This window comes from Astatotilapia calliptera, chromosome 7 (assembly GCF_964374335.1).
Source record: "Astatotilapia calliptera chromosome 7, fAstCal68.1, whole genome shotgun sequence".
NCBI lineage: Eukaryota > Metazoa > Chordata > Actinopteri > Cichliformes > Cichlidae > Astatotilapia > Astatotilapia calliptera.
The window spans coordinates 6619122-6643565 of NC_137428.1; the positions used below are offsets into that span (position 1 = coordinate 6619122).

The following is a 24444-nucleotide window of genomic DNA, read 5'->3' on the forward strand; positions in this document are numbered from 1 at the left end:
TGACTCTGGATCATCCACATACTGTCATGCTTCTACTTATCTTTGCAAATAAGCAAGTTTACCTAAAGGTGAAGTGGAGAAAGTGATGATGGTGTAAGAGAGACGCCTGCATCACTAAAGCAGGAAAACAGGAGGAGATATGACTGAAGAAACAGAAACAATAGCATCACAAGTCAGTGATTCATCTGTATTTTAATAAAATGATTGTTAGAATTACAATTTAAAAAAAAAAAAAAAAAAAGTTCTGGAACTAGCCTTAAGGCTCTTGTGCTTTCCTGCTTGGCACATCTCTGCAACATTGTGTGCAAGTCTGGTGGTGGAACACAGCACCAGCACTTTATCCTCTGAAGAACAGTGTTGACAAGTTTACCCAACTGGTCAATATATTAACCGCATCTCTTAGGGTTGTTTTGTAGCATAAGGCATCATGTCTGTACTTACAAACTGAGCATTAGTACAGATGCAGTGACAGCTTGTTTCACATTGTTTGAAAGATTCTGTTCATAGAGTTTGAGCAGAACTTCTACGTACGTACAGTGATGTGAAAAACTGTTTCAGATCATTAAACAAATTTAAATATTAGATAATGATAACACAAGTGAACACAAAATGCAGTTTCTAAATCAAAGTGTTTATTACTTATGTCAAGATGCGTGGCAAGAACCGGGACCAAATGCAGGATTTTCCCATCAGAGTCGGTGTGTTTATTTACAGTGAGAAATGTGAACAATCGTGAAACAGAAGGAAAGAAGTGGTTTCCATGAACGTGCTCCTGACTCCCGCTCCATGCTCATGGTCCATGGTTTGACAGGCAAACAGTTCCTAAACTCTGAAGACAAACATAAAAAAAGACAGCTTCTGAAGTCGTTCAAAGGGCTAAGCAACTTGGAACGACTTCAGAAGCTGTCAGAGGAATGAGGACCCAAAATGCAGGACTTGATGATGAAGGCAGTGCGTTTATTTACAGTGGTGTAAATCCAAGCAACAATAAATACCTTGTGCGATCCCGACTCCTGTTCCGTGTCTTCTCCTTTAACCCGTGCTCCGTGCCCGTTCCCTGTGTACTGTCCGTGTGCTGCTTCCTGGTCTCCACAATTCCTCCTGGGGAAACACAAAGGCAGCCATGAGTACAACACCTGACGCCAGACCTTGCACATAAACCGAGACTGACGGGAAGTCAATGATCCAGCGTCGAGGAGCTCTCAGCCACACTGTTTTGAAGCTCCTCTGATGAAGCTAGATCGGCGCCAGGTGTCATAGTACGGCTGTGTGCTGGCAGGAATTGGACCGAAACGCAAACTCACTGGAGACAGGACGGAACTCAAAATGGCAGCTTTTATTGCTGAACACAAAAAACAACAAAATCTAAACTGGGAAGACTCTAACAAAACACACAGGGCGCTACAGGTAGAAACACACAGCATGAGGGTACGACACGACAGGGAGCACAGGAAAACACAGGGCTTAAATACACAGGGGAGTAATTAGGAAATGAGCAACAGGAGGGAGACACAGCTGGGAGAAATTAGGCTAACGAGACAGGAGAAAGGTAAAACTGAACACATTGATATGAGACATGAACTTTCAGAATAAAACAGGAAACTAACAGACAGAACCAGAACGGACACTGAACTTGGCAGGCAGACTCACGAGCAGACACAGTGACACCATGGACAGACAGAGGGAACACAGGCAGGCATGAAACAAGCACACTAACACATAGCAAACCTAAACAAAAGACAAGGCAGAATAAACAAGTATATAGAAGAATATAAAGAAACACAAAACATCGAGTCCTCAGACTCAGGACCATGACACCAGGTATGTGTGGAGATTCCTGGGTGTGACCGGTAGCTGGCAAGGCCACACTCACCAGAGCTGAAAGTGCCTGCCATGACTGCACCCACACACCTGCCAAAACACAAGCATGGACACAGGACAGCAGAAGCACAGAACACATACATATAATATAATAATAATAATAATAATAATAATAATAATAACAACAACAAGTCCATACTGCACACGGACCCCGAGTCCCTGGAACCGGGTCCGTGACACACACTGATCCCAGAACAGACCGCATGTACAAATCAAGTTCTCTCTTTAGTTCGTTTTCATCCTCCTAGTCCTCCTCATCTCCTTGTAACCCTGTTTTTATTCCTTGGGATGAAAAAGCAAAAAGGGGCCCGAATCTACTCCTGCAGGAACAATCGGTCATTGTTTGTTTTTTAAACTGCTGAGATATGAAGCGATCCTCGCTTGTTTGTCTCTAGTTAGTCTGCAGTTTTTATGTTAACACAAATGCATGAGTATTTTACTGACTCACTAACTGACACTGGCACTATCGGCGGTTTAGAGGTGGCGTATGTACACAGATTGAGGAGGATCTAAGTATGACGTGGATGACAGAGGAAATCGGGCATGGCCCTCCTGTCAAAGTTCATTCCCACTTTGAGTTTTTGTTTCACAGACGGTTCAGCCTGATGTAAATTCACTGCCAGAAGAAAAATACCCTATAAATCTATTAGCAGCTATGGTTTAGGCAGCAGAGCGTAAACTAACACGTCACTTGGAGATAACTGTAGATTTTTCCTTCATGGTTTCAAATGTAAGCTGGCTGATTTGGTTCATTTTTGTTTTTTGTTTTAAACTGAGCAAACCTGGTCTTCTCCTGAGGACTGCTGCAGGTATCAGAATCAGAATCAGAATCAGAATACTTTATTGATCCCTGGGGGAAATTATCATGCAAGCATCTTAATTTAATAAAAAACCAACAACAACAAAAAATAATAAAAAATAGAATGAAACTCATTTCAGGAGACAAATAACATGATGTGTCCAGGACCGTCCTCCTCTGCATCCCTGCTCAGGACATGAGCCCTCATGTTTCATGTCTGCTCACCTGGGCTTCCAGTGTCAGACGTCTTACACAAGCTCAGCTCGTAGATCCCAGTCACTCGGTTGCTATAATGAAGCAGAAGTTATGAAGAAGGAAACTTTGTAACAGGGCAGATATCTTTGATTGTGAAACAGAGATGGCCACAGTGCAGCAGCCCAGATTTACCAGTCAGGAGTTTTGGAGTATCCAGTCCCAAAGAGGTTCTTGAGAGAACGGGGTGGGGAAATCTTGGCGTCTTGGGATTAAAAGACCGTGCAGAGGTCTTTGGTGATAATGGCAGGCTGGATGCAATGGTCCAGCTGCAGAGAGGAGATAAAGGGTGTGTGTTAGACACGATGACATCAAGAGACTTAAAAACACGTACAAACAGGTACAACACGGCGGAGCAGCGGCTGACCTCCAGATACGCAGATAAGGTCATGTAGATCTTCTCTCCATAGGGAGTGACGCGGTTGAGCAGGAGGGAGTTGTGCAGGGAGCTGTCCCACACTGCCTCAAAGTCCTGAAAAAGACAGAAAGAGCAAAAGTTAGCTTGACAGCATTATTTTTTATGAAGTCCTACTTGGTGCTAACATTACAGGGTCTCTGTTTACAGCAGTGTGTCATGTTGTTAAAAAAAGTGAGTGACGTGAGCGCAGTTCTGACATATCAGGAAGTGAACACAGTGACTGAAGCGGTGTTCACATTCATCCTTTAATCATGACAAAACGTGAGGAATCACACTGAGGTGAGACCTTGACAACAGACAAATCAGGAGCCACAGAGTGTCAAGTGTCAGCCGACACCAATGATAAGAAAGAAATTCATTTACAGACACGTGAAAAAGCAGTTTAAGGTTCTAGATCTGGATGATTACAACACATCATTATTTATTTAAAGCAACCCAAAATGCACAAATGACTATAACCAAGTACATCCTGTGATTCAGCAGCTGATAGAACCAACTTTAGCAGCAAAAGCTTGAGGTAATCATTTTTTATTAGTGTTTCACAGCAGTGTGGACGGATTTCTGGCCCGTTTGTCTTTACAATGTTTCTTCGGTTCATTGAAGTTTGCAGATATTTATTCATTCACAGCTTTCTTAACGTTCAATTATGTTGAAGTCTCAACTTTGAGCCACTGCAGCACCACTCTGTTGTTGCTTTGCTGCTGCGCTCTGGAGTCACTGACCCAACGATGATCTCTTTGACTCTAGAATACTTCATGGCTCACTCAGTGACCTGGACACTTTGCAGCTTCTTTGGCAGCAAAAAAAGCCCAAATAATCATCACCCGAGCAAAACCGTTGGTATGAGGTGTTTTTGCTGATATGCCGTGTTTGGTTTTCACCAATGTTGAAGCTGTGCATTAGGGCTTAGCTTTTCAACTTTGCAAACCTAACCCATGCTGCCATGTTGTATTTAGAGGGAAAATGGTTTCTCCTGGAAGTCTTTCCAAACAGGCCATATTTGTTGAGTCTGTTTCTAATTGCACTGCCATGAACTCCAACATTTAGCATGCCTGTAGAGCCTCAGATGTCTGGGGTGAATTTTCTGGGACGTCCACTCCTGGTAAGATTGGAAACAGTCTTTGATTTTTTTAACTTGCGAATAAATTTTCTTGCTGCAAAATGATCGACTTCAAAGCCTTCCCACATTCATGGGTATCAACAACTGCTTCTCTCCTCCTCAGTATGTTACCACTTACCTGAATACGCCACACCAGCAAACTGACAGTAGTGGTTACACTTACTGATGATCTAGTGCACTTGATTAGCACTTGGCTAATACTGACCCTCTTAAATAATTATGGAAATAGTCTTGGATGTACTTAGTTTTTGAAACATCTGAATTTCAGCTCAGTGTGTGTTAAATAAATAATGACCTGGTATAAAGTGTTATGTGTTGTTCATCTGAGGTTGCATTTACCTCATATTAAGACCTACTAAGGACCTGATTTTTTTTAATTATGTCCTGATACATAAATCCAGAGAGCTCACATAACTGCATATGCTCAGAATAGACAGCACACATGGATACAAATTACTGCCTTGAAGCAGCAATCTTAAGACCATCACTATGAGCTCCATACAAAGTTACACTGTTCCTGTTATTAACAGCAGGGGGCACTATCAGCCACAGACTGAGAGCCAGATATGCTCTGCTGGTGCCTCATTGGCCTCATTGTTACTGAGGAAAGACTCTATAGTGAGAAACAGCTGAGGGGGAAACATTGATCTGGGAACGTCTGAGTGTTACAGAGGATATACATAGCACTGTGGTTCAGTGTCACACAATCACAAACAAATACAGCAAAGTACTAAAAAGGGTGCTGCCTCCAAAGATCGCTTTTACTGGTTTGGAGTTTACATTTACATTTACAGTAATTGATTACACAGCGGTGGAGAGTAGACTTTATCAAAGTAGATGTCTTTCTGAAAGCGCTGTAACTAAGTTTAAGAATATAATCCACCCACTGTTATCATCTTCAATGCCCTGTACCAACATAGAGCAGAGCAGCTATCTGAACGCTACTCCAACAGAGGTCGATTATCTTGTTAATAATTTCACCTCCTCACTACGTACGACTCTGGATACTGTAGCTCCTGTGAAAACTAAGGTCTCAAATCAGAAGTACCTGACTCCGTGGTATAATTCTCAAACACGTACCTTAAAGCAGATGACTCGTAATCTGGAGAGGAAATGGCGTGTCACAAATTTAGAGGATCATCATTTAGCCTGGAGAAATAGTTTGTTGCTTTATAAGAAAGCCCTCCACAAAGCCAGAACATCTTACTATTCATCACTGATTGAAGAAAATAAGAACAACCCCAGGTTTCTCTTCAGCACTGTAGCCAGGCTGACAAAAAGTCAGAGCTCTTTTGAGCCAACCATCCCTTTAACGTTAACTAGTAATGACTTCATGAACTTCTTCACAAATAAAATTTTTATCATTAGAGAAAAAATTACCAGTAATCATCCCACAGATGTAATATTATCTACAGCTACTCTTAGTACCATCGATGTTAAGTTAGACTCTTTTTCTCTAATTGATCTTTCTGAGTTAACTTCAATAATTACTTCCTCCAAACCATCAACGTGTCTTTTAGACCCCATTCCTACAAAACTGCTCAAAGAAGTCCTGCCATTAATTAATTCTTCGATCTTAAATATGATCAACCTATCTCTAATGATCGGCTATGTACCACAGGCCTTCAAGCTGGCTGTAGTTAAACCTTTACTCAAAAAGCCATCTCTAGACCCAGCAGTCTCAGCTAATTATAGGCCAATCTCCAACCTTCCTTTCATATCAAAAATCCTTGAAAGAGTAGTTGTCAAACAGCTAACAGATCATCTGCAGAGGAATGGTTTATTTGAAGAGTTTCAGTCAGGTTTAAGAGCTCATCACAGCACAGAAACAGCTTTAGTGAAGGTTATAAAAGATCTTCTTATGGCCTCTGACAGTGGACTCATCTCTGTGCTTGTCCTGCTAGACCTTAGTGCAGCATTCGATACTGTCGACCATAATATCCTATTAGAGCGATTAGAACATGCTGTAGATATTACAGGTACTGCACTGCAGTGGTTTGTATCATATCTATCTAATAGACTCCAATTTGTGCATGTAAATGGAGAGTCCTCTTCACACACTGAGGTTAATTATGGAGTTCCACAGGGTTCAGTGCTAGGACCAATTCTGTTTACATTATACATGCTTCCCTTAGGCAGTATCATTAGAAGACATAGCATAGATTTTCACTGCTATGCAGATGACACCCAGCTCTATCTATCTATGAAGCCAGATAATACACACCAATTAGTTAAACTGCAGGAATGTCTTAAAGACATAAAGACCTGGATGGCCGCTAACTTTCTGCTTCTTAATTCAGATAAAACTGAGGTTATTGTACTCGGCCCTGAAAAGCCTAGAAATATGGTAGCTAACCAGATTCTTACTCTGGATGGCATTAGCTTGGCCTCCAGTAACGCTGTGAGGAACCTTGGAGTTATTTGTGACCAGGACATGTCCTTCAACACACATATTAAACAAATATGTAAGACTGCATTCTTCCATTTGCGCAACATCTCTAAAATTAGAAATATCCTGTCTCAGAGTGACGCTGAAAAACTAGTTCATGCATTTATTACTTCCAGGCTGGACTACTGTAATTCATTATTATCAGGATGTCCAAAAAACTCACTGAAAAGCCTTCAGCTAATCCAAAATGCTGCAGCAAGAGTCCTGACAGGGACTAGAAAGAGAGAGCATATTTCTCCTGTTTTGGCTTCCCTTCATTGGCTTCCTGTTAAATCCAGAATTGAATTCAAAATCCTGCTCCTCACATATAAGGTCTTAAATAATCAGGCCCCATCTTATCTTAATGACCTTGTAGTACCATATCACCCTATTAGAGCACTTCGCTCTCGCACTGCAGGCCTACTTGTTGTTCCTAGAGTATTTAAAAGTAGAATGGGAGGGAGAACCTTCAGTTTTCAGGCCCCTCTTCTGTGGAACCAGCTTCCAGTTTGGATTCAGGAGACAGACACTATCTCTACTTTCAAGATTAGGCTTAAAACTTTCCTTTTTGCTAAAGCATATAGTTAGGGCTGGACCAGGTGACCCTGAATCCTCCCTTAGTTATGCTGCAATAGACGTAGGCTGCCGGGGGATTCCCATGATGCATTGAGTTTTTCCTTTCCAGTCACCTTTCTCACTCACTATGTATTAACAGACCTCTCTGCATTGAATCATATATGTTATTAACCTCTGTCTCTCTTCCACAGCATGTCTTTTATCCTGTCTTCCTTCTCTCACCCCAACCGGTCGCAGCAGATGGCCGCCCCTCCCTGAGCCTGGTTCTGCCGGAGGTTTCTTCCTGTTAAAAGGGAGTTTTTCCTTCCCACTGTTGCCAAAGTGCTTGCTCATAGGGGGTCATATGATTGTTGGGTTTTTCTCTATATCTATGAAGCGCCTTGAGGCGACTTATGTTGTGATTTGGCGCTATATAAATAAAATGAATTGAATTGAATAGGAGGCTCAATAACGACAGGCATGAATGAAGACAGATCAGAACAGCTGTTTTATCACAGCATCCAGTACCAACACAATCATCCACACTCAAGAGCCTGTTGGCTTCAGAGTCAGCAGCTGAACCGAGTGGTGCGTTTTCAGTGTGATCTCACAAAGTCAAATCCCTTTAATGATGTTCTGTCCTGTCTTCCTCTATCAAAAGCACACAAACACTATAAAACATTGTTTCTGTGCTTTGGGGTTTTTGTTTTCTGTAGGCTGCTCACCTACAACCACCTCATGAACATCTTTCCAATGGAGCTCGCTGCCCTTCTCGTGGATGAGGGTCACTCTGATCCTCCGCTGGATCTCCTGCAGCAAACATAACAGGAGCTCAGGATCACAGTGAGCACAGCTAGAGCAACATTACGCTTTAAAAGAAGATATTCAACTGTGTACAAAGGAAGCAGTTACCACTGTGCGAGTAATAAGAAAACAACATGTGCACCAATCCTGTACCTGGTGCAGCAGGTAGGTACCATGACAGGGCAGGCCTCCACTGTGATCCACGATGGCTGGGATGTACCTGTGCATGGAGGGAGGAGGTGACACAACATCCCAACTTATAATATTCTTCGTGGAGATAATTTTTATGGTTCCTTTAAAGCTTGTGCGTGAATATAACACTCCAGGTGGATACTCACTCTCCAGTGGGCTCCAGCTCGCTGACCTCAAACCAGACCAGCAGGTCGTACTTGCTGACACACTGACCCAGGTTGGATTTGGTGATGGTGTTCAACTTGGTGGCTGCAACTGCCACACACGCACGCACGCACGCACACACACACAAGCTCAATGTTATCAAGCTGGAATTTGTCTGAATTTAAGAGAAGATGAATAAAAGTGAGGAGTATTTACTACATGCTTTGGGTGACTAAAAGGAGGATGGATAGGTGATGTGAAAACACTACTGACCCTTTATACTGAGCCAATAGCTCACACACTTCTATTAAATCTGTCTAAAGAGCCAGTAATCACAGAGGATAGATACTGGAAGCAAACTGAAATGTTAGGAGGAACTAAATCACACATTACAACACCAGTGGCAGCACCCTGCTGTCTCACACATCAGGTCCTCATGGTCCTGTTGAAACGGGCTAATCGCTAAAGCTCACAGTTGCATTCCTCTATACTCAATATGATCGAAAAAAAAAATTTTAACAAACAATTAAAAAATGAACAAGTAAAAGATCTACTATAGCCAAAAGAAGACCATTTACAGACTATAGCGCTGTAAACAAGTATTTGCCTCCTTTCTGCTTTCATATCTTATTCCATATTTGTCACACTTACACGTTTCAGATCAATACATTTATAACATTAGACAAGAACGTGTTAGGATGCCTGGGTCGTTGACCCAGGGTTTTGAGTTTATTATATTATTGATCATTTCCAGTCTTTGGTTTCTTTGAGTTCTGTCTTATGGTTTATGTCTCTGTGTTCTCTAGTTGCTCTGTCTCCCCTGTCAGCTGTATCCCCTTGTCAAGTTCGCATCTCTGTGTTTTGTTTCCTGTTTTACTTTGAAAGTCGGTGTCTCATGTAAATGCGTCTGGTTTTGCTTCCTTTGTCTCGTTAGGCCTGATTTGCCCTAGCTGTGTTTCCTTCCTGTTACCCATTCCCTGATTGCTCCCTCTGTGTATTTAAGCCCTGTGTTTCCCTGTGTTTGTGCTGTGAGCCATCTAGCTGTGTGTTCTGTCTGCTTAAGTGTATTTTGTAGTGATGGCCAAATGAATCTTTCTGAAGCTTGTGTTGAAAAATGGTTCATTACTCAAAGCTTTTCAACACAGTCCTATCTGGTGGCCACAAATATTAAGAGCAGCTTGAATCCACAAAATAAAACCAGTTGCTTCATAATGATTGCCCACTTGACAGAGTGGAGTTCTGTCTGATATTGTATATTTTTTGGTGGTTAAAAAAATGTGGTTTATTTGTTTAATAAATAATTTTGACCAGTAAACTCTCCTTGTTTAAACATGCACCATTGTGTGGTCTTTCTTTGCTTGTGACTTCTTGATGTTGGTAAATAAAATAATTGAAAAATACCACATTACATATAATATACATATGATAATGTACAACACATTATGGAGTATGCTTCCGCTGTGAGGTCCTGTCTCCATGCACTTATGCAATTAACCGCTAGACGGGTATATTTATAAATAATATTATATTAGGGAAATTTCCCCAGACATATTTTTGACCTGGGGGGAGAATTGATTGTGAGATGGAAAAGGAAAATGCTTATGAACTTGCAAATTAAAAACATGATGCATTTAAAGTAGCCCTTTTTCATTTTTATTTAAGAAGAGAATTTGTTTCACTCTGCGATGGCCGAACCTGTTCCTTTTCATGGAGATAATTTCTCCTGCCTTAAGGGAAACCCCTTCACATGGCACAGAGGAGGCTGGAGTGCAGAGAAACTGGTAGAGATGCAGTTATACAGTCTACCTGGGCCCCACAAACTATCAGATAAAGAGAATAAATAAATCCAATTGCTGCACATTTGGCAGACTAACATTTTCAGATTAATTAAACAATAAAATATATATTTTTACAATATTACATGTAAAGAGTCAAGTGGAAGTTTTTCTAAAGTTATTTAATGATATTTATATTATGGAAGCAGATTTTTGACATTTCACCTTTTTCCCGTTTTCAGATATAATAAACAGGCACAAAACAAAAGCAAACGGCCAGAACACAAAGCTGGAAAACCCACCTGATTGACAAAAATCAACTCAAAATTCTCCCACACAACAGAACCCCCTCTATTCCTCGCTGGCTCCAAATCTCTCAGTAGAAATATCAGTGGTTTGCTATCTGTCACCATCAAAACGCTCCACAAATCCCACGAATGATTCATTTCCTTATAAACCATTGAATCAGACACCGAAGCAGTTAGGTTCTAAATGAAGCTTCGGACGTCACTGATCACGTGACTCTGGCCAAACGAATCAAGCTTCGACACAGTGCTTCTGAAGCAGTGTGTTGATTTTTTTGACACACACCGGAGCTTCAGCTTCAAGCGGGCCATCACTAGTATTTTGTATTCCTAGTTTTGTTGCCTTTGGGTCCTTTTCCTGCCTGCACACAGCCGTTCACATAACAGAATGTCTAATATTAAACGGCAGTTTTCAAGGGCAAAACGCTATCCAAACATACTTGGTCCTATATGAAAAAGTAATTGCAGCGAAAACCTGATACCTTGTGTGTCACCTCTGACACCAAGAACTGCAGCAAGCGTTTGGTGCTAGAGGTCACATTTTGAGTTTGTGAAGATATTTAAGGTAGACACACGTAATTAGCGACAAGATGAGTAAGGATGAAGTTATTGGACTGTATCAAGTTTAATAACTTCATGCATACCAGTGACATCGCGTCGCCAACGAACACCCCAGTGGCTTCAAGCCTAGGCTTAGCCTCTACAGGAGAGGTTTCAACCATGAAAAGTGTGTCCATCACAAGCCCACCACCATAATCTCAGGCCTTGAAGCAACAATCATGAAAACTAATCTTAACTGAGAGTGTTGGATGTCCTCATTGTTGCAGAGCACATGGACAGCATACTCACCTGGTTCTGTGGGCCAGCAGCACATGTCACACCATCCATCACCCTTGTCATCACATTCAATCTTGGTCTGAGAGACATCTGAAGAGAAACAGAGCAACTTCAGAGAAGAAACTGAAGCTAATCAGTACATGCTTTCAGGACCCCCCTTGTACCAACATTGTGTCCAACAGCCTCCACCACAAAGTTAGCAGATTTACCAACAACGCCTCCTTCCAATCCAATTCACTTTAATCATGCATTAACAATTCGTTGGCTGCTTTTAAAATACAAAAAAAAACATAGCTCAGAGTATAAATCCCTTTGAGGCAATAATAATTTTAGGTTACTTTACAAAAGTAAAAAGAAAAAAAAGAAATGGTACATTTTAAAATCCTTTGTTTATGGACAGAATTCTTCCTGTTGGACACAAGAAGCAGACTCCAAAAAAACTGAGACTCTACAGAAGTCTGATTAGGCTGCTGTTCATGCAACTGGCTCACTGTGGTGTGACAATAGTGCGTTTTCTGTAAACAGTTTGCAACAAAAAACTGAATGTCCTTCACGTGATCCAAAGTGGGGCCTTCAAACAGTCCAGCACCTGGAACTGTTAGTGAGAGTCGCGATTCGTTCAATCATTTTTTGAATGCTTCTGTGGTGATCTGATTTCTATCATTGTTTTGTTTTTTTGCTACGACGTCTTAAAACTTTTCTCTATCGTGAAGTACTGAGAACGTTTATATTATAACTTTGGTTATACACAAGTCATTTTATATGTTTGCGTCTTTTTTTCTTTTCTTTTTTTTTTTTTACCCAATCAGTCGATTTATGGGTGTAACTATAGTTTTGATTAATGGAGTCTGGTGCGGAGCTGCCGTATATGAAGGTTTTGTGCTCTTCTTCCCGGCAGTCCCCTTAATGCACGCTGGGATGGGCCGCAGTGGTTCTTGTTCTTTTTTGCGGCCTTTTTCTTTTTGGGGGGTGGGGTTCAGTGTTCTTGGTGTTAATTTTGTTTTAACCTTTTTTATGCCAGTCCTTTGTATTATTTTTCACCAGTCCATATGTCATACCACCTCTCATTTAGATGCGGGGTAACAATGCTACTGGTTTAGGAACATGTCCTTTGACGTTTACATCCTGGAATTGCAAGGGCTTAGGCAGAGCTTTGAAACGTGGGAAGGTTATGTCACATTTGAAGCATTTATCTTCTGATATCGTTTTTCTTCAGGAAACTCATATTCACTCCAATGAACAGAGACGTTTAAGAGCAAATTGGGTGTCGCAGGTTTACCAGTCCACTTTCACATCTAAGGCCAGAGGTGTTGCTATACTCATACGGAAAACCACTCCATTTATATTTGGATCCGTCGTTACTGATCCGGGTGGGAGATTTGTTTTGGTCTCTGGGTCCATTAACTCTTTCCCACTGGTCTTGCTAAATATCTATGCCCCTAATTTTGACTGTCCTGACTTCTTTTCCAAAATATTTGATCTAATTTCTGAATATAATATGTCTAGTATAATAATTGGTGGCGATTTTAACTGCTATTTTGATCCTGTTTTGGATAGATCGTCTACAAAAATAGCCCCTACTACTAGATCCACGGCAGTTTTGAACAATCTGGTAAAATCACACAACATGGTAGACGTTTGGAGGCTTCAGCATCCAAATGACAGGCAATATTCCTTTTTTTCATCTGTATGTCATAGCTTTACCAGAATAGATTACTTTGTTACAGATTCTAGACTACTACCCAGTATTGTCAGCTCTGCTAATCATCAAATCTTGATTTCTGACCATGCCCCACTTACCATGAAAATAGATTTTAATTTACAGCCTCGAATTTTTAATTGGAAATTCAATTCTACCCTTCTGTCAGACAAAACTTTCTCCACTTATGTTTCCACTGAGATTTCAGATTTCTTAAAACATAACGACAATGGTGAGGTCTCTGATTCCACTCTTTGGGAATCTTTTAAGGCAGCATTGCGTGGCAAGATCATTTGCTTTCAAACATTTTCGAAAAGAACTACATTAAATCGTCTGTCCCATATTGAGTCTGAATTGTCAACATTAGAGGAGGCACTTCGCCAATCTGATACTGAGGACATATCTAATGCTATTCTGAAACTAAAACTCGAATACAATCATATTTTGGGAACCCAAGTCGGTAGCGATATTATTAAATTGAAACAAAGACACTTTGAGTTGGGAGATAAACCCCATAAATTATTTGCCAGACAATTAAAAGATGTGCAAGCCTATCGCACCATACACATAATTGCCTCCTCTACCGGTGAATTAATTACTGATCCTAAGCTGATTAATGACAGATTTGTTGAGTTTTTCAGCACACTGTATTCTTCTAAATCGAACGCCACTCACTCTGAGCTTTTTAGCTTTCTTAACTCTCTGAGTATTCCAACCCTTACAGAATCTGCCACCCAAGTGCTTGATGCTGATTTCAGCATCACAGAAGTCAAAGCTGCTATCCTTTCTTTCCCTAGTGGTAAAGTCTGCGGACCGGATGAGTTCAACATAGAGCTGGGCGATAGAACGATAACGATATGTATCGCGATATAACTTTTTCTCGATAGAAAAATTAAACTATCGCGATAGACTTCGCCGCTCTTGTCCTCTTAAAAAAAAAAAAAAAAGGAACAGCCAATCCAAATTACGTAGCGCAGAGCCGAACCAATCACAGCCCCAGCGTCACGTCACGTGACTTGTTACGTACAGCACAAGTGCCAAGCCGCACATGTGTATTTGTTTGGGAAGCAGCCAGCCACCGGGTAATGGAGGAAATGAGTGTGCCGACTAGAAAAATCAACAGAGCGTGACCAAAGGTTACCGAAGAGAAAACAGATGATGGTTCCAATGCTGGAGAGATTGTCGAACGGAAGAGCCATAGAAGTTCTGTAGTGTGAAGGTATTTCGGCTATTTCAAGTCTGACAAAAAACAGAGTAGCGTGCACTGTAAATTGTGCCGAAAGCAAGTCTGGAAATACAATAAACTGGTGCATGCGCTACGTCCACACGTACCCGGGTATTTTTGAAAACGCAGATTTTTCTATGTGTTTGCACCTTTCGTCCACACGTAAACGCCGTTTTTGGTCACTGAAAACGAAGATTTTTGAAAACTCAGTTTTTGCATTTACGTGTGGACCAGAAAAACTGAGAAAACGCAGCGTCAAAGGTGTGCGCATTTTTTGACGTCACACTGTGTGCCACGTTATTGTTTCAGTGAAATGAATTTCTACAATAATGTTACTGTTAATTCTACTCTCTGCAGTGTTTAAATGCTTACATATACACACAGTTACTGTCCCTCCACACATACGACTCGGTTCTGCTTCGATGCCCCAGCTTTGTTTACTTTTTCCCACTTCTAGGCTTCTAGACTTCTGATTGGCCAACATTTCTGCACGGTTAGGAATCTAGCGCCACCTGCTGCTTTTGCATGTTCATCGCAGCGTTTTCCTTCATTTCTCCCTTTATGTGTGGACGGGATTATTTTTTAAAACGAAAACGGAAAATCTCCGTTTTCAAAAATACCCGTGTACGTGTGGACGTAGCCTCAGTCTCTGACTGGAAGCACTGATTCGTCATTCGGCTTTTGTCAGACTAAAGTAACTGTTAAAACTGTTTGAAAAGCTAAGCTATACAACAAGGAGAGATTGAGAATTTCCCTTTAGTTCTCAGTTTATTTGATATTGACAAAAGTTAGTCAATTTTGTCTGTTCTTCTGTAAAACAAACTAAGATTTATTTTTTAGAATTAATATTTTGTTTCTAAGTGAAATTGACAATTTAGTAGTCTGTTTCGTTTGTTCTATTTTGAAACTTAAACGCTTTAGCGGCTGCCTTTTGTGTAGTTTGCAATATTTGCCTTTATCTATCTGAAAAAGTCTCATGTTCCTTAAGTACATCTACCCTGTTGAACTTATTATGGGAAATAAATATTTAAATAAAAACAAGCTGCTGATTATTTCACATTTTACTTGTGAGCAACGGCACATTTAAATCTTACAAATATAGTTATTTGGCTTATATCGTGATAGATATCGTTATCGCCTGAAATGAAAAAAACATATCGTGATATGAAAAAATCTTATATTGCCCAGCTCTAGTTCAACATAGAATTTTATAAAACCCATATTGACATAATCGCTCCACTTTTACTCAGAATGGTGAACTGCTCTATTGCACGGGGCTCTTTCCCTGATAGCATATATGATGCCCACGTTTGTCTTCTCCCTAAGAAGGACAGAGACCCCACCAATGTGACTTCATATCGCCCACTTAGTTTATTAAACTGTGATCAAAAAATCATTCCAAAAGTCTTGTCTTCACGCCTTAATAAACTTTTGGGCACTTTAATTCAACACGATCAAACTGGTTTTATTCCAGACAGATTTGCTTTCTCTAATACCCGTTGTCTATTGAATGTACTGTATGGAACAAATCCTCCAAATTCAGCTGTTATTTCATTAGATGCACAACAAGCTTTCGATCAAATTGAGTGGAAATACCTGTTTGCTACACTTGAGAAATTTGGCTTTGGTAGTAATTTTACAACTTTGGTACGTATGCTTTATGCACGGCCAAGATCATCGGTACTGACAAATTTTGATAGATCACATCCGTTTCTACTTCACCGGGGGACTAGGCAGGGTTGCTGTTTATCTCCACTGCTCTTTGCTCTAGCTATGGAGCCTCTGGCCATTGCAGTTAGAAGCAGCTCTGATATTCTAGGTATTAGTATTCTCTTTTTAGAGAACCAGCTCTTTCAGCTCCGAACCGGCTCTTCAGGTTGTTTTGTTGCTTTAATTTATTTATTATTAACAATAATATAAAAGTATGCACAAAAGGAATTACTAATGTAAAAAAAAAGTGGTTTTATTTATATATGTTTATATATAAATATATGCGGTGGCTCTTAGAGACAAAACACGTACGAACTCCAAAACACATTTCTAGCATGAACTGAACTTCCAAAACAGCATCCTGGAGCACTTCTGTTGTGTTTTGAGTTTTTATGTGCTTCTGAGTTTGTACGTGCTTCGGAGTTTGTACGTGTTTTGGAGTTTTTACATGTTTTTACGTGTTTTTTATGTGTTTTGGAGTTTGTACGTGCTTTGTCTCTAGGGGCCACTGTTAGTGATGGGTCAGTTGCGAACGAAATGGCTCTTAGAGCCGGCTCTTTGACGTGAACGACGCGAGCCGGCTCCTTATCGCGAGCCGTTTTTTTTTTTTTAAGTTTTTTTCTTTCTCTCACCCTCTCTCTCGCACTTTTTTCCCGCTTCACTCAGCATGCGAGCCTTGCTTTGCGCTGGGAAGAGGGGGGAGGGGCGGTAGTTAAAATCAGTAGCACAAGAACAGAGCGGGAGGGAGAGAGAGAGAAAGAGCCAGGGACACCAACGTCACATTAGAAAGGTATCCGGTTGTTCAGTCTGATGTCACTAGCTGTGTCTGGACCTAAACTCTGCTGCAGGTCCATATATCAAACGATCACTATGGCATTACTGAGAGTTGAAAAACTGTCTAAAGTCTTTCATCTTTAATAAAATGATCAGCGTTCTGCTCTACCAGGTGTAACAATTGAGTTTAACATCCAGGCATCCATGAAAATGGAATTTATGACATTTAACGGAGTTAGAAGTTAGCAGGGAGTTAGCTCGCTAGCTTCTATCTAAATACAATATAGCATGTCCTGACTGCGGGGTTTTGGAAACAAATTAAAACATACAGCTCTGTTATCACTTCCAACATAAATGAAGACAGAAAACTAAACAGCAGTGACGTTTGTAGAGTTACTGAAGTTGGGCTAGCTGGTATATAATGATGTGCTACGTGACCACTAGCGACACAGCTATGTTAGCATAATATAAACAAGCTAAAGAAGTCCAGACGCTTTTCTTTGCAAGCTCCTTTGACTACGATGACCTGGATGACTGAGAACCTTCACAGACATAAACAAGCTAACTTTTTTTCCTCTCGATAAAAGTTAACGTGAGTGTTCTCGGTGGTCAGGAACAAATGTAATCGCATGGCAGGATGCTGTAAAAGGACCAAACTTCAGCCAGGAGAACAACTGAGATAATCCATCCACAATATGAGCTTAGTCATTCATATACTGCTGCATGGGCTGGGCTGTAGTTATATCCTAAGGTTTTAAAAACTGAGCTTAAATAAATGATTAGCAGCAATAAAAGCCGAGGGAGGTCAACAGTGATCACTGACTGTTTTAGGAGCTTTTTGAGATTAAATAGAAGAAAATACATAACATTAAACATGTTAACAACACAAAAGCCATATTAAACACAGACTACTTTAGGCCCGGAAGTAGGATTTGTCATGTCATCACTTAACAATCGGATAGTAATCATCCACAACTATTTTCAGTTGCAGATGATAAAGGATTCAGAAAGTTTATTCATGCAGGTCCATATGACAGAGAATGTGCATGTTCGTTTTGTTTTCACATTATAATTTATATTTATTTACATATATATATATATATATATATTTATATTTGTGGTTTGCAGTGTTTTGTGTTGTTTCACTTTAAATTTGTAAAAGGAAAAAGCTGAAAATTTAAATAGTTAAAAGTTGAAATGTGAATAGTTGATTTATGTATTTTATGATTTATTTATTACGTTTTATGTGGAGTGAATAAATAAAAGTATATTTACGGTGGCTAGTGATGGGATTTCCGGCCCACAGGTTGTCATCAACTTTCAGCCCCGATAAGGCGGCCCATCACGATCATCAGTTAGGATTTACAGAAGAAGCTGACATCCAGCACAAGTTATCGAGAACAATGGCCAACAACATAATGCACATATATTTGATTTTTAATTGCCATTAAAAGTCTTTGAAAGTTATGACACGCTAATGTGGGTTCTTCTGTAGATCATACACGCAGAAAAAAAATCATGTTAATAAAAACAGAATCAGTGAAGTTTGTATGAAACACAACATTTGTGCTACTGCCAAAACCTTCTGTCCATGACTGTGTATCATGATACTTTTCTAGCTTTTTAAGTGAAGGGCTGCTGCCAACATATTGCTTGAAGGTTCTGTGCAGTTTATATAGAGCAGGACAGACATTTGTGTTTTCAAATGAAAGGAAAAAAAATCAAACAGGTGAGGCGTTGCAATAAAATAAATGTTAAATAAATGATTTTTTTAGTGCTGCTACCTGCCTCTTCATAGACACTTATCCTAAATACCAAGATGTCTTTTTGTGAAAAGAACTCAAAAATAAAAATAAAACGTATTATGATGAGGTAAACAAAAGTATATAGTTCATTATATGTACACTTGTTTACTGCCTTATCATATGGTAGAGTTTACAGGCTGAAACGTTAGACTTTTAAAGCAAGTAGTCACATGTATTCAAGCATATTGGTTTCAGAATCTGTGCAATTCTTTTGAACCTATTTTAATGGAAACATGTCAAATAACAGCAAAAATCTGACTTGTGTATATATGTTAAAAGTGTGTGTAAAAATAATAATATGTTGGCTTTAGATCATATATTTGTAATCTCCCTGTGAGTTTAAGGCAAGCATGGCCAATCATTATGAACTGCTTTGGCTTTAAAGCATCAGTGTACACAAATCAGTAATTCCTTAAAATCTCCAGAAAACAAATCTAAACAAAAAAATCTGAAAGAGACTTTTGTTCATTTATTCATTTATTTATTTTGCTTTCTGATGTAGATGTCTTCGTTTTTATTTCAAAAAAATAATTCTCTAGCGGTGGTCCTCGGCCCAGCTGTGGTTAAAGGTTTGGCTCTTGCCGTTTTCGCAGTTGGTTCTGGCCCTCTTATTTGATGTCGCAAAGATGTTTTCATCTGGCTTCCTCTTAATTGGCAAGATGGAATTTTGTGTCCTGTAGCTAGTGGTTGCGCAGGATGGAGCCATAGAATCGTGGCATTTCTGCTGGTCATGATCTGACCTTTCATGTTGGTACAGTGTTTCTCTGCGCACATCTTTCCAATTTGTCTTTTTTCTTTTAAGATCTGGGTCACTCGTATCCTTTTCATTTTCCTGCAGATGCTTTCTTTTACACTGTGCTTTCTTTGGAATTGTCTCAGAATTTTCACTCTGACTGGACCTGACTAAATTGTTGCTGTTCCTCTGAGTTGAATGGGGAGAACCGTTTTGGCTGTGGGGGATCACTAGTGTTTTTCTCTCTGCTGCAGAGGGAGGGAAGTTCCTTTGAGCAGATTGTCTGGTGTCAGAGGTGGGCTTGTGTGCAGACTCTGTTCTGCTGGTATGGAGACTCTGTCCTGGCGTCTCTTTCTTCTTTGTCCTTAAGTAGTTGATGTGCTCATAGCAGGACTCAACATAGGAGCTACTCTGGCGTATCCATGCAAGGTGGCTCAGTTTTGAAAAGGCATGCTCAAGGACCTGATTGGGTGTCATTCGTTTTTGGGGATTGAGGTGAAGCAAGTGCTTTACCATTTCTACAAACATCAGGATATCACACCTTTTTGCAGTTGCATCTGCATAATCCTCATCTTCAATGATCTCGGTATATAAGAGTTCATCCAGAGACTTCAATTTTTTAACTCTTTTGTCAACAAACTCAATCCCAAACTCCTGGAAATATTGTTCAGTTGTCTTGAGTTTCCAGTGGTAGATGTTGTCGGAATTGAACTCCCTGCAGAAATACTTTGCAGTCTTTTGCCCATAGTTTAACATTTCCTCTGGGAGTTCTCCTTGAGTCTCCGTTATGTATTTTAGTATGGCATATTCACTGTATCCCAGGTACAGCAAGTAACCAGTGTATAGAGACACTGCCATGCAGCGCTTCAATGAGTCATCTGTTTGCACATGCAGGAACACAAGAATGATGATGCAGCCTTGACATGAGGTTTGACAGGTTGCCTGAAACAGTGAACACCTCAGACACGCAGCCTGCCGTGGACAGCAGAGAGATGATCACAAGAACGGGATCACAATCAGCGACATGCTTTTTGTTTTTAACCCGACCTGTTGACATTGAGGCATCTTGAATGATGAACACTTTATGAGGAAGTGATGTGGTGCATGAGCACAGCTGAGCCTGGTACGATGAACCTGGAGGTAATGTAGGGAGAACAGGGTGGAGAAAAGAGGCGTCCTAGAGACGCCACAGAATCCTTCTATACTTTAAAAGTAAAACATGAATACACAGCTCTAATTACAAACCTCTTGCCTCCCCTTCTTTTCTATTGCTAACTTTCTTTCTCTTATGTCACCAGGAGATATATAAGCGCTGCATTAAGCTGTCACATAGTCCAGTCAACAAATACTCTTCCACCTCAGCGAAACCATCCACATCAGGTCGAGATAGACTCACAGCTAGGCCAGTTACTCACACAAATTGACATCATCGACCCACAAATTTGATGCTTCAGTGCATTTTGGACATCTCTGCAAAGCAATCGAGGTACACACAACATGATGGGAAGGTGTCCGGTCCTCATCAGGACTTAAAATTAGGTAAATAAAACTTCAGATCAAGAATGACACATGACATATTACACCATGTCATTATTTACTTAGTGCTTCTATAGAGTATCAGAGGGTAAGTAACAGCCAGGTGCTGCTAATCAAATCAAACTGATTATCAGTAAGAGTGAGCTCTATAAAAGCAAAGTCTTTGCTTGTCTGGAGCATTCAGGTGTGCGTCGGAGATATCAGACACAACTATCGCTGCCTCTCTACCTCGAAAGTGTTATAAAGTAATTTCCAAACAATTTGACATCCAGATCTACAGCGACAACATTTAAGACCGCTGCCTGTCTTCCCAGAGGTGGATGTCCTGAGAAATTCCCAAGATCAGGCGATACGATGCTCAGAGAAACGACGAAAAACCATATACACTACAGGCCTCGGTTAGTGTTTTAAAAGTTAAACTTCATGGGGGGTGCTCGTGTACACTGATGGAGTAGGACGCACTCTTCTCAGCTCCGCACTTTTCTTCTTATTTTCCAACAATTTAACGCGACACCCTGCGTCTTTACTTAACTGGTCAACAGCACTACTGCCTTGCATCGACTACGATAAATACTGGACGACATGCCGCCTAAAAAAGACGCAACACACTGCCAGAAAGCAGTTGCTGAAATTCTGCGAGCACCGATGCCATATTAGCAGCTATCGCTAGCCTAAAAACTTCTATGGAGACCCGCCTTGACACAATCGAGTCTATTCTGTCTAAGCTCCAGGCAGATATCCGGTCATCCGAACAACGTCTAGATGTTATCGATGAGTCGCTTACTACATTGGACTGCCGTGTTTGTATGCTGGAAGCTACATGCAAGAAACTAATGGCGGCCACCGATAACCTGCGTGGCAAGCTAGGCCAGATGGAGGCGCGCTCGCGTCGGGCCAACATTAGGATTGTTGGAGTGAAGGAAGGTGCTGAGGGCGGTAAGGGCGGACTTTGTTTCATCCCTGCTGCTGGATGTGTTGGGGAAAGACAACTTTATTAAGCCGATAAAAGTGGAGAGGGCACACCGCACCCTTAGACCAAAACCAACGGCTGGCCAGCGACCGAGGGCTATCATAGCCAAGTTGCATCATGACAAAGACGTGTGGCATGTCCTGCGTCTGGCACGCCAACGTGCACCGTTGAGCTGCGATGGAGAGAATCTGTCCATCTTCCCCGACTAGGTCCTTGCGCAGCGGATGGCCTTCAATACGGTCAGGAAAAAGCTTAGCGTCTCCGGAGCGACGTGCAGTCTGCGCTACCCGGCCCAGCTTCGGGTAGTTCACAACAGCATCACTAACACGTTCAAGTCTCCTACTGAAGCTGAACGTTTTGCGGACTCACTGTAATTGTGACCTGGTAATATATTTGTTCATGTTGTTGATGCGGCTGTATTTTTGAACATTCTCACTCTTCTCACTGAGCTTCTCTAAGTTACAGTAGCTTGTGTTAGCATATGTATGTCACACAGTGGAACTTTGTATTTATCTTGCATGTTGGTCTTCCAGGGATGAAAAGTGTGTCCATCACAAGCCTACCACCATGATCTCAGACCGTTCTGGCCCCTGTTTGTTATTTTACAGGGCCCTGACGCGAGAGCAGCCGTGGTGGCATCGCATGACGGACTCCGATGCAGAACGCGAGCTGGGCTGGGATGCGATGGACCCAGTGAAGGGACAAGAGGAGGATTGGAGGCTTCTCCTCGTCTGCCGGGGACGAGGCTGGCGTTGACTCCGCTCTAAAAAAGGAATTCCTGGCCTGCTGGTGGACCCATAATAAACATGTGGCATAATTAGATCAGGGGATTTTAGTAAACATAGAAAATTGTATTTTTACTAGTTTTAGAATCGGGTTTGTTTATTCCTGGGGGATTTTAGTTATTGATAACATTTTATTGTGTACGTTTTTTAAGGGTGTTTTTATTTGTGCTCCCTGGCCTGGAAATAAACTGTTTCCGATCAGACCTGCTTCATCTTTGTGCCCTTGGTATCTGACTCGCTTGCTCCCCCATGCATTTTAAAAGAATAGTTCTCTTCAGCATGACATTCTGGCACAGCTTTAGTGTCTGCGTTACATGTACACATAGACAGAAACGTTCAATGATAAAAACACACAGTAGAATAAAATTGTAAGAAGTCATCAGTTGATGCAGTTTAAGGACACTTGTTCTTCTGTGCAGTCTCACCTGGAGCTCACGTTTCTAGTTCATGACATCATGACCAAAGATTCTTCGTTTAATAGTTTAAAGATGTCCGTGAATGCACTGCTAACTGCTCTTCACCCTTATAAAAATCAACATGCATTTAGAATAAGAAACACTTTTACAAAACCAAAAGCTTCACTGTACTTAGTAATTTATGTCTAAAAAACAGGTTCAGTTTGTAACTGAGAGAGCGGCTCGGTGGTGCTGAATTATATTTCCAATAGAAACACAATTTCATATGTTGTAGTAACAACACACTGCCACAAGATGGCAGCCTAGGTCTACTTTACCATGCTGTTCCAGTAAAAAAGAAAAAGTGACAGAGCCCTGAAAGAGTGACAGTGACACTTTTTATGAACTCATCTGTAATGTGTCACCTTTTCTGTAGAATGAAGAAGTGCTTCCCTTCTTTTAAAGTAAATACAGGCTTACAAAGATCCTCTAAACATGTTTCTGAAATAATCCTAAACACAATCATTAAACCAAAAATGCAAGAAACAATTTATTTAATCACTCTTCTTAACTTAATTCCTTAACTTAGTAAAAAAATAAATAAACAAGAACTTTTCTGCTGTCTCACCTCTGTCAGTTTTCATGCTTTTGCAAGAATAGGTGGAGGTGCAGGTGGAATTTTGACTTCATTGTGGTTTGTATGTGCAGGCAGGAGTGTGACATCTCAGAACAGCAGAGGATTGTGGAGCACGGTGACGCCCCCGTCTGACTGTCCTGAGCTCTTGGTCCTCAGCAGACGTCCCACACACTCATTCATCACCATGTCTTTACCCTGCCTGTAAGAAAACCAAGAAAAGGCTAACATTAGAAACAGCCACCAACCAATCCCTTTTACTCCACCACCCAAAAACCAGTGAGAAACACTAGCTAGTATTAACTTGGAATCAAAGTCCACTAATCCCCAGGCTCCCAGCATAACATACAGTCCGACACAAACTCCACAAACTGTCTTGCTTCAGCTGACTTTCCTTCACCTTCTCTCCAGACAATCTGTTGTGCTCTTTTCAGCACAAAGCCACACTCCTGCTCACTGATCCTCACCTCTTTTTAACCTATAGTCTCAGCAACTTTGTCCCATAGCTCGCACATCCTTTCCACCTCCATCTTTCTTCCCAGCCAACTGATACATACCTTTTCTCCTTCCTTAAAAGCCAGCCTAAGAAATTAGATTTTATAAACGCCCCATAAATGAAACTGCCATTTTCAAAAATCGTATCATCCAAATTCACGCAGCGTGGCTAA

At 40.9% G+C, this 24444-nt stretch overlaps 1 protein-coding gene across 2 annotated transcripts; it reads right to left on the bottom strand.

The window, feature by feature from the left end:
* Window positions 1–173: 173 nt before the first annotated feature.
* Window positions 174–24219, bottom strand: LOC113027251 (kinesin-like protein KIF1B). Of its 2 annotated transcripts, none has more exons than XM_080303392.1 (10): window positions 23771–24219; window positions 11523–11600; window positions 8596–8704; window positions 8411–8477; window positions 8179–8263; window positions 3300–3404; window positions 3068–3201; window positions 1172–2967; window positions 996–1101; window positions 174–903 (listed from the first exon to the last, which is right to left on the bottom strand). In XM_080303392.1, the coding sequence occupies exons 1-6, from the start codon at window positions 23784–23786 to the stop codon at window positions 3397–3399; spliced, it is 363 nt and encodes a 120-aa protein (XP_080159518.1). In that variant the 5' UTR covers window positions 23787–24219; the 3' UTR covers window positions 174–903; window positions 996–1101; window positions 1172–2967; window positions 3068–3201; window positions 3300–3396. The 2 variants fall into 2 exon arrangements, with proteins under 2 accessions (XP_080159518.1, XP_080159519.1); XM_080303393.1 differs by lacking the exon at window positions 23771–24219 and adding an exon at window positions 23173–23764.
* Window positions 24220–24444: the final 225 nt, after the last annotated feature.

Excerpts from the sequence above, each read along its gene's own strand:
- LOC113027251 (XM_080303392.1), bottom strand. Across the intron at positions 8,478-8,595 it reads GAGCTGGAGCCCACTGGAGA|GTACATCCCAGCCATCGTGG; the intron begins GTGAGTATCCAC and ends CTCCATGCACAG. Across the intron at positions 8,264-8,410 it reads GTACCTACCTGCTGCACCAG|GAGATCCAGCGGAGGATCAG; the intron begins GTACAGGATTGG and ends TGTTTGCTGCAG.